The following is a 10,599-nucleotide window of genomic DNA, read 5'->3' as shown; positions in this document are numbered from 1 at the left end:
TAAAACACATGTGAAAGCAAATACTGATTCCACTATCAGAAGAATGTGATGTCTGTAGCATATTAATTATTTTCCAGGACACAGGTTATAAACAACAAGGATGAAGAAACCAGCTGGCTGGTTAAGTAGGAAACACATCCATTAGAGGAGGACAGAACTCTTCAAGTCAGTCTCTTTCATCAGAAAGCCAATCCTCCCTCCTTACTAAAGGCTGGCTGTCCAACCCAGCATCACACTGTCAGGCAGGCTGGGAGGATTCGACAGGTTATAAACAACAAGGATGAAGAAACCAGCTAGAGGAGGACAGACCTCTTCAATTCAGTCTCTTTCATCAGAAAGCCAATCCTCCCTTCTTACTAAAGGCTGGCTGTCCAACCCAGCATCACACTGTCAGGCAGGCTGGGAGGATTCGAATCTCAGTCCTACCACATAACTAGATCTGAAAATGAAAACACCGTATTTGACTGGCCCCTGTGGCAGTTTACTTTCCTATACAATGGTGAAAAGTAATAATAATCTATAATAATAAAAGCATAATATGCAAATCAACCAAACAGCTGTCTGGACGTCCTTATGGATGACCTTCCAGATGAAGTCGGGGCTGTAGCCACAGGATCGAGGCAGCCACCACGGCTGTGAAGGCCTACTCTTACACGAATTTCGTGCATCGGGCCTCTAATAAATAAGTGCCTACCTCATCTGGTCACTGTGAAGATAACAGAGTCAGATCAAAGTTTGACCCATATTAAGAACTTAATAAATGCAGTCATTAACTCCACTCCTGCAGCCACAGGGGCTTATTCCTATAACCAGACCTCTGCTTACAGCCTGGAACACTCCCTTGTCCTTATCTCTGCCCAGATTTTAAAAGTCATTCAAGGCCAAGTTGACGTCTGAATTCCTCCACTTTCTAAGTAATCTTGATTAGCAATAATCTCTTACTGTAGGTCTTAAAGTCACAGAAGCACCTGGCATTTGAACACATCCAATTCAGCATTCTAACTTGTGCAGATAGGACTGCTCAATGACTTTCCTATGTCTAGTTCTTACCCAGTTTTGTCATAGGGCACTTAGGAATATGGGTTCACTGCTTTTACACTAAAACCCAAGTTGAAACAAAAATGAAACTATAAATATCCTAAAGGAAAAAAAACACACAGATGAATATCTTTGTAATCCTAAAGTGAAGGCTTTTCTTGGCATGACTACTAGTATAAGAACCTACAGCTGAGAGACAAAGAATTCAGAATTTCGGCTACATAAGTTTTAAACTTCCATATAGTAAAAATACTATAAGCAAATTCTAAGACAAAAAGCAAGCTGGGAAAAGTAATTGCTACACATATTACAAAGGGCTGATATCCTTTACATACAAGGATTACTCCTATTGTACAACACAGTGAAGAATGATACTCCAAAACACCTACTAGGTACTGGCTTTATTGATGTGGGTTCTTTAAGTGTTGTTGGGGCCTGGGGTCCTTCTGGCCCGCGCCTTAATGCCTCTTTCTCAGCAGCGTAGGTAATTTTCATTGGCCAGATAATCTGCATGCCAATTTTACCCAAAAAGTAACCACTCAAGAAATTTTCTAGACATTCAAAGATTCAAGTGTTATTAAAAATAAAATATTCTGAGCATACTACTAAAACCAGTTTCTTAAAGAACTAACTTGTATTATTATTTATAGGCAAAAGAGTATTATTATTTCCACCCATTTTGATCCCATATCCTTGAGAATAAAAAGTAAAAGGGCTGGGGGCAGGGAGAGGAAAAAAGAGAACATGAACTCAGAAGCTCAAAGACAATGTCCCACATTTGTAAATCAAGGTGTGCCGCTTTTATGTGGTAAACACTCCTGTCAAGGCAAGAGTTCTTCCCACGGGTTCTACTGAATGACTGGCATAGCTTCCTTCATTGCCCAACAGAGGGCCATGGCTGAAGGACCAGTCAAATGCTGGTGAGTGGGACCATCTGGTGTTTAAATTGGAGAACTGCACACAAATGCAGCTGCATCCAAGGTGTATAGAAGGGGTATTACTTGGCTGCACCTGTCTCCTGTTCAGGTTAAGCTTTACTCATAATGGTATTAATTTGGGGAAATAAAGTACCTAAGTTCTTGAAAAGAAAAGCCAGTTTGGGGGAAGGAGGGGCTGTATTCCCTGAGGTCATTCTCAAGAGTATACTATAGGAGTTCTGGCTAAATGTATTATTGTTTGCAAAGGACATCATCATCCATGGGCTTGTCTACTTCTGCTTATATTTCCCGCCTGCACCACACAGCTAGATGCATGTTTTTTGTTGTGGTTGTATGCTGCAGAACTTATTTTCTTCATCCTAAAACAACCTTTTTAAAGCTCTAGTAAATACCTCCTAGTAATAGTGCTTTGGATTTGGGCTAAAAGAATTAGATTTAGCATACTTTTTTTGCCCTATTTTAAAACAATGATCACCTCTCAGCTTCACCTACCTAGTATGAAGAATATTAATGGTAAGTTCTCAAAATTCTGTTTAGCCTAAACCTCTCTTCAAAGCTGCACATTCACTCTTTTAGCTCGTTTCACATTACACAAGACATGATTAATCTAAAGCTCTCTACGTAATCACATCCCAACCCTTTCTTCCTGTCTTGCTTAATGGTATACTCATCACCCATAAACCCCAACTCAGCAACCATTTATTGAGCACTGACAATAACCTAAACACCAGACTAAATGCATCACACACAGCCCCACTGAGTCCTCACAACTTAGGAAAGTCGCCAAGGGCCGCTACCATGATCACTATTCCTGATGAGAAAGAAGGGAAGAAGCATGCGTCAATGCCCTACCGGAAAGTTCGTCTTATCAATTCTCTTTCAGCAAGTTTCCTGCAATCTAAGTGTATCCAATTCCACTGCCACTGCCTCAATCCAAGCCCATTTTTCTCACTAGGTTTGAATACCAGCAATGTAACTTATAACCATGGGAACATGGATTCCATTCTAACCTCTCTACATTTCTCCTTATCTGTCTGTAAAATAGGGGTATTGAAACTTATCGCAGCAGAATCTATGACAATAAGAGATAATGAATATGCTATGTAGCAATTATTTCAGTTGTCCCCTTGCCTCCACTATCTTCACTTTCTAATCTATCCTCCATAGTTAGTTCTTCTTTAATGCGAATTGGATAAGAAATTCTTCAGTGGTTTCCTATCACCTAGAACAGTGTTTCTGCATGATAGAGCCCCCAGTAGTTTGCAAATGGTTTCATGTACTAGAAGCATACCAGCCCCACTATATCAGAGAAAACAATCGAAACGTGAAATTTTTAAAAATTCCATTTAAAACCATATCAAAAACCATAAACATTGAGGACTAAAATTAGCAAAAAGGGTACAGAACTCCATAATGAAAATTATTCAACAATACTAGGCAGAAATTTTAAAGTCATAAATAGGTCATGCTCGTGGATTGGAAGATCAATATTATTGTCAGTTGTCCCGCAAATGATCCATATAGATTCGTTGTAATCCCAACAGTGCTTCCTGAGGAATTTTGTTTTTATATATATTTTATTGATTTTTTACAGAGAGAAAGGGAGAGAGATAGAGAGTCAGAAACATCGATGAGAGAGAAACATCGATCAGCTGCCTCCTGCACATCTCCCACTGGGGATGTGCCCGCAACCCAGGTACATCCCCTTGCCCGGAATTGACCCCGGGACCTTTCAGTCCGCAGGCCGACGCTCTATCCACTGAGCCAAACCGGTTTCGGCCCTGAGGAATTTTAAAAGTTGATTCTATATTGTATATGAAAATGCAAAGAACCCAGAATAGCCAGTCTTGAAAAATAAAGTTGGAAGATACACACTATCTTACCTGATTGTGTAAGGATAGGCTAAGGCAGCAGTGGAACAGATTTGTAAGTCCAGAAATAGCCCACAAATGGTCAACTAATTTTTTAAAAAAATATTTCTAAATATATTTTTATTGATTTCAGAGAGGAAGGGAGAGGGAGAAAGAGATAGAAACATCAATGATGAGAGAGAATCACTGATTGGCTGCCTCGTGAACACCCCCTCCTGGGGATCAAGCCCACAACTGAGCATGTGCCCCCACCGGAATCGAACCCAGGACCCTTCAATCAACAGGCCGATGCTCTATCCACTGAGCTAAACTGGCTAGGGCTCAACCAATTTTTTTAATAAGCATTTCCATGGAGAAAAGAATGTCTTCAGAAAACAGTGCAGAAACAAATGCATAGCATTCATTCGATATTACATGGAAAAATAAATAAACTTCTACTCCTATCTCATAAGATAACCAAAATTAATTTGAGGTCAACCATAGACTAAACAAACAAATAAACAGAGCCATAAGCAAAACTATAAAACTTCTACAAGAAACCACTAGAGAAATTTATGATCTTGGGTAGGCAAAGATTTCTTAGAGAGAAGACAAAAAGCACAAGCCACTAAAATATAATAAACTGAATTTTATAAAAATGAAAAAGTTCTGCTTTTCAAAAGACAGTTAAGAAAATGAAAATCACAAACAGAAGAAAATATTCAGAATGTGTTTATCTGCCAAAGGACTTGTATAGAGAATATATAAAGAACTCCAACTCGATAATAAAAGCCAGCACAATATTTAAAAGACAAAAATCTCCAGTTTGGTTAAGTGGATAGAGCATCGGCCTGCGGACTGAAAGGTCCCGTGTCATATTGAATAATTCCATTTATGTAATATTTTTGAAATGGAGATCAGATTCATGGCTGCCAGGAGTGAGGCGGGAGCAGGAGTATGGTTATACAAGGGCAACAGGAAGGTTCCTGTGGTGATTGAACTGTTCAATATTTTGACTGTCATGGTGAATACACAAAACTACACATGATAAAACTGTATAGAACTAAATGTATAAGTATACAAATTAGTATAAGCTATCTTTACAAATAAGATCAATGAATTTTATCAATATCAATATTCTAGTTGTGATATTATACTAAATTTTGCAAAATGTTACCATTAGGTAAAGTCTACAGGGATCTCTCTGTATTGTCATAACTGCAAGTGAATCTACAATTATGTAAATAAAAATTTCAATTTAAAAAAAATGGGCAAAAAATTTAAACAGATATTTCATCAAAGATACACAGATGGCAAATGAGCACATGAAACAAACTGTGGAATTCATACAGTAGAATTCAACTCGGCAATAATAATAAATGAATTACTGATAAACACAACCAGATGGAGAATTTCACAGATACTGTTACATAAAAGTCAAACAAAAAAAGAATGTATATATTATGAATCAAAATAGTGGTTGTCTATGGTGGATGAGGAGATTAATTAGAAGCAGGTCCAAGAGCACTTAATTAGGCAATAGAAATATTCTATATTTTGATTGGGGTTTTGGTCGTAAGGATGGGTATATACTTCTCTCAAAACTCAACCAGTTGAAAACTTAAGATCTGTGCATCTTATTGAATATATAGCTCAATCAAGAAAAATAGTAAAACAGGCAGTATTCAGGTATGTAAAATTGTGAAGATGGCCCTTGAATGCCTCTATTTTGCAGGGAGGGAGTTGGGGAAAATCAATCTAGAATATATAAATTCCAAACTGCACAGAATCCTATATAATAAAAGGCTAATATGCAAATTGTTCCCTTGGGAGTTCAACTGCTCACTATGATGTGCACTGACCACCAGGGGGCGGCACGGAGTGAAGGAAGGCCCTGGCCTGCAGCCAGCCAGGCCTAGGGACCCTACTCGTGCACGAATTTCGTGCACCAGGCCTCTGGTATCATATAAAGACCATCACACCTGGCCCCTGCCTTCCTGGCCAGCCTTATCTTCTGAAGTCTCTACTCAAACATGTGCTAAACTATTACTGAACCAAATGCATGTAATTCTGTTACTTCGTGCCTCTGTTCCCTAATGTAGAGTATTAATCAGTTAAATATGACCCCTCTCTTGCTCCTTGTGAATTCCTACTTATCTTTTAATTCTCATGAGAAATATCATCTGACATCTAAATAGACTTTCTTGCCCTTCTGAGTTCCCATAAAAAGGGCAACTAACATTCACAGAGTACTTAACATATGTTAGACATTTTTACACATTACCTCATTCTATTATAGAATGAGAAAGTTGACAAGTTAATGACCATTGGAGCAATTTAATCCTGAAATTTTACTCAGCAGTGAGGGAGTGACAGCTCAGACAATATTCAATACATGCAAAAATACTGCTGTGTTGTTGTTTTTTTAAATAATGAGTGTTAAAGAATCCTAGGAAAACATACCTGGCTCTAACTCTTCCAGGCAAGAAAAAAAGAAAAGCAAATGTATTTAGATGTTCCTTTTGGACACTTACCTATATTCTTTCGTGCCCTGGGGTGGCAGTAAGCCCTGAAGTTCTACCACAAATCCCTCATGCAATAAACAATGAGAAACAGGAAGGCTAGAGGGGGAAGAAATTGATATTTTGTTTTAGAAGGCAAAGAACAGAAGCTAACATCCTACAATTAAATCCAAACTGTAAGAATCCACACATAACTTCCACTGAGCTTGTAAATCCCAGACATTTCATTTGTACGTGCACTCCCCTGGGGAAAGTATCCACAGCTTTCATCTTTCCCACCCCCCAAATAATGCATGACAATAATATCTTTTTCCTGATGACTCAAAAGTTTTAAAATATACTGTGGTATGTGACCTTTACATTATAAGACCCCGGGAATGCCTGACGTACCTTCTGTAGCAACACACCCTAATTTGTTCATGCTTGGCATAAACTTAACTCCTCCTCCAACTTCTTATTATGAGAAAATTTGACATTTGAGAGTAAATTGGTTTAAATGAAGAAATTTACTTTCCTATGTCCTGCAACACTTTTTATTTTGCTTATATTCTGGATACCAGACATATTCCAAATAGATCAAGTTTATCAAATGACTGTCTTCAAGTCCAATATTATTGTACTAGAGGCCTGATGCACAAAATCTGTGCAAGAGTAGGCCTTCCTGCCCCCGGCTGCCAGCACCAGCTTCCCTCTGGCACCAGGGACCCAGGCTTCCCTTGCAGCCCCAGCTTCCTCTGGAAAGATGTCTGGTCTAATTAGCATATTACGCTTTTATCATTATAGATTAGTTTGTATAGCAGTACATTTGTACAAATGGCAGTCTATATAAGGGTATGTTCCTTTTAATGTAAAACCAAGTCTTATGCTACCATTGATACTTAATTCCTACTACAGCAGGTCCTCGGGTTATGTCGGAGATCCGTTCCTACAGCGCAACATAAAGGGGATTTTCCCCGTAAGTCGGAACCCACCTACATAAGCACCTACTTCACTCACATGGAGCACATACACAGCAGTAATGAAGTGAAACAGTAAAAAAATTTTAAAAGAAAGATAACAATTCCTGACCTTTACTTGTGGTAAATAAATAATAAAAAACATAAAGCACATATGTACATACGTCAAAATGACGGAACTTTTTTTTTATAAATAAATGGGAGATGGCAATGTAACCACGAAAGGAACCACAATGCGACATACGTCAAGTCCAACGTAACCTGAGGACTGCCTGTAATATGAACATGCTTTCATGTTTCACGAAACTTGAGCTAGATACAGAACCTAAGAAGCTCAGAATAGCAACTAGAAATAAATAGCAAACCCTAACATAATACGCTGTTGATAGCTTATTTTTGGTTGGTTCCTTCTATCTCAAGATTTGACAGTTTTACTCAAAATCATTTTGTATTTAATTAAAGTGGATCCCAGTAATTTCTTTCAATTAAAAACCTTAGTAGAGGGCTAAAAGAATATTTTCTCGGAAAAGGTAACATTACACGTTGAAAAAATACTTTATTTTCTAGTTGATATCCATTATGTGCTTTACATGGAATAGAGAAAAGTTATTTTTCTTTACCAAGTTCAGTACATAGAGAGAAGGGAAAAATGTTTAATGATGTGATCGTTTTCAAGTTCTCTAGAGACTGTGGACAGCTGGCACTACAAAACACGAACACTCTGAGAACAGTATTAACTTTTCTCACTTTAAAAAATGATACTTAATATTGCTGGGTCTCAGCTGCCCATTTTGTAAAACTATAAAGTGCTGAAATCAGCTATCTGATTTTCTTCTGGCATTAACCCCTAAAGTAACTTGCTTCTTTGGGTTATCATTATCACCACTTAAATGCAGAGAATCCTGTTTTTAGATGGGGCCATCGGGGTGTTTTGACCTCCAACACTTAAAAACCAGTTCGGCCTAAAACTAACTCAAAACTATTTCCTACTATGCCTGCAGGTCTTCAGTTAGAGGGGGCAGAGGAGGGGAATTCCAGGTTGCCTAGGCCCGACAAATCAATAGAAACCCAGAACTGGAAAGCATCCCCTATTATACGGCTCTTGGGGACCCAGAGAGGGTGAGCAACCAGGCTCGGGTCACACAGCAAGCAGGAGCGGAGCGTCTCCCCAGCACCCGCCGCGGTCCTGGGATTACCAACTACTTCAAGGGCCCTGGCTCCGCACACCAGGGGCCCCACCGCTCGCTCCTAGTCCCTGTGACGCCGGACGCCGAGCCGGCGGCTCCTCCGCGAGGTCACGGGGAGTCGGGCCCAGCTCGGGACCTACTCGGTGGGCTGAACAAAGTCGCAAGCGTCCGCCCGGCACACGTAGAAGCTCTTTCCTTTATTCGGGCCATCGCGAACGCCGGTCTTCAGGAAGCAGGGAGTCCCTGAGGAGAGAAGGTCGACAACAATTACGCCGTGACAGGTGGGCCGACCCCGGGGGGCCCTCGGACCCTGGCCGCTCACCATGCTGCGGACACCTAACTAATTCCATCCCGTTCTTTTCCGGGCCTCTCCCACCAAGTCCCGCCCCAACGCCTGCTTCCGCTTTTCAGTCGGTCCTCCTGAACCAATCATCAGTCTTAATGCCCCCATAATTCACCGCCGTGGCATTAACCCCACCCTCTAGCTATTACCAGCCAATCATCCTGGAGGTCCGCTCACCTCCAACCAATCATAGCTACACTAAGACTTGGCGCGCGCAGAAATCAAATCTGAGGCTGAGGCGTGAGGGCGGGGCATTTGGCTGGGGGCGTGGCTAAGGCTGGAGGGTGGTTCAGACAGGAGGTGGGCGGGGAGAGGGAGGCTTCGCTTGGCAGCAACTTGGGGAGCTACAGGCTGGACTGAGACGGGCGACTCGGGTTTCCACTTAAGACCCTCTAGGGCAGCGGTTCTCAACCTGTGGGTCTCGACCCCACTGGGGGATTCCAATGACCCTTTCATGATGATCGCCTAAGACCATCAGAAAACACATATTGAATATATAATTACAAATTGTTTCTGTGATTAATCACTATGCTTTAATTATGTTCAATTTGTAACACTGAAAATACATTCCGCATGTCAGATATTTACATGATTCATAACAGTAGCAAAATTACAGTTATGAAGTAGCAACGAAAATAATTTTATGGTTGGGGGTCACCACAACATGAGGAGCTGTATTAAAGGGTCGCGGCATTAGGAAGGTTGAGAACCACTGCTCTAGGGGGCGGCCCTAGAGGAAACACGGGTTTACAAACCGCAGGGAGGAGCGCCGCAAAGAAGGCTCCCTCTGCCGGGTAGCCGCGCCGGGAACTGCCCGGGTGTCCCCAGGCCGGGGCCTGGCGCTAGGGGGCGCTCTGGCGCTGCGCTCGGTCACGGTCACTGGGGAGGACAGGCCTGGAGGAGAGGCCCCACAGGAGGAGCCATAGAACTTGTGGTGCTGGAGCAACGGGGGCAAGAGGAGGTGCGGGTGAGAGGTGATGGGGGCGTCCCTTAAAGCTGCGTGGTGAGCTGACAGGTCTGCCCCAGGACAGGCATACGGACCCCACAATAGCGCTTTGGACACCACAGAATGCCTACGCACGCATGTCTCTCTACTCCACAACCTGGAGAGATGGGCAGCATTTTATGGAGGAACCCCGAGACTCAGAGGGGTTAAAGCGACTCCCTCCAGGTCATAGAAGCAGCGAATTACCGACCAGTGCCCAGGGGACCGCGCAGCGGCCTCCTGTGTGTACAGAATGTCCTCTAGACACTGGTAGTGTAGGGGTAGAGGGGAACTTTGTCAAACTTTTTTCTACTAGTATGCTCTGATAATATTACAAATCGAGGGTGAAAATAAAGGAAAGGAGCCTGTATTTGAAATCGCAATCCAAGTTATCCATTAAAAAAGGAGGAATAGCCTAGTGACAGGTCTGCAGTGGATAGAGCCTCAGCCTGCTGACCGAAGAGTTCCGGGTTTGATTCCGGTCAAGGGCACATGCTCGGGTTGCGGGCTGAATCCCAGTAGGCGGGTGTGTGTACAAGAGGCAGCCGATCAATGATTCCCTCTCATCGTTGATGTTTCTATCTCTCTCTCTCTCCCTCTCCCTTCCTCTCGAAAATCAATAAAAATATATAAATTTTTAAAGAAAGTTCAGGCCATTTTCAAATGTCCTGTTTTTTTGTTTGTTTGTTTTACCGTCTCCTGGGGCCCTTTATGTCCTTTCTGCTCATGTTCATAGACTCAGCATGAATGAAGAGTATGTGGTTGACTTGAGCACTTTTA

The 10,599-nt window shown here is 41.7% G+C and overlaps 1 protein-coding gene across 1 annotated transcript in view; it reads right to left on the bottom strand.

Moving 5' to 3' along the window:
- TTF2 (transcription termination factor, RNA polymerase II) overlaps window positions 1-8,861 on the bottom strand; it is a 34,404-nt gene extending 25,543 nt beyond the window's left edge. The window contains exons 1-4 of the mRNA XM_015563539.1: window positions 8,814-8,861; window positions 8,632-8,734; window positions 6,361-6,447; window positions 496-517 (exon numbers count right to left, since the gene is read on the bottom strand). Coding sequence (XP_015419025.1) covers window positions 496-517; window positions 6,361-6,447; window positions 8,632-8,734; window positions 8,814-8,841 — 240 coding nt within the window. The 5' untranslated portion in view covers window positions 8,842-8,861. The remainder of the gene's footprint in view (window positions 1-495; window positions 518-6,360; window positions 6,448-8,631; window positions 8,735-8,813) is intronic.
- Between the last annotated feature and the right edge of the window lie 1,738 nt (window positions 8,862-10,599).

This window comes from Myotis davidii, unplaced genomic scaffold (genome assembly GCF_000327345.1).
Source record: "Myotis davidii unplaced genomic scaffold, ASM32734v1 scaffold217, whole genome shotgun sequence".
In the NCBI taxonomy this organism is placed as follows: Eukaryota; Metazoa; Chordata; class Mammalia; order Chiroptera; family Vespertilionidae; genus Myotis; species Myotis davidii.
The sequence above is the reverse complement of the archived record's forward strand: the minus strand, read 5'-3'. Positions and strand labels throughout refer to the sequence as shown.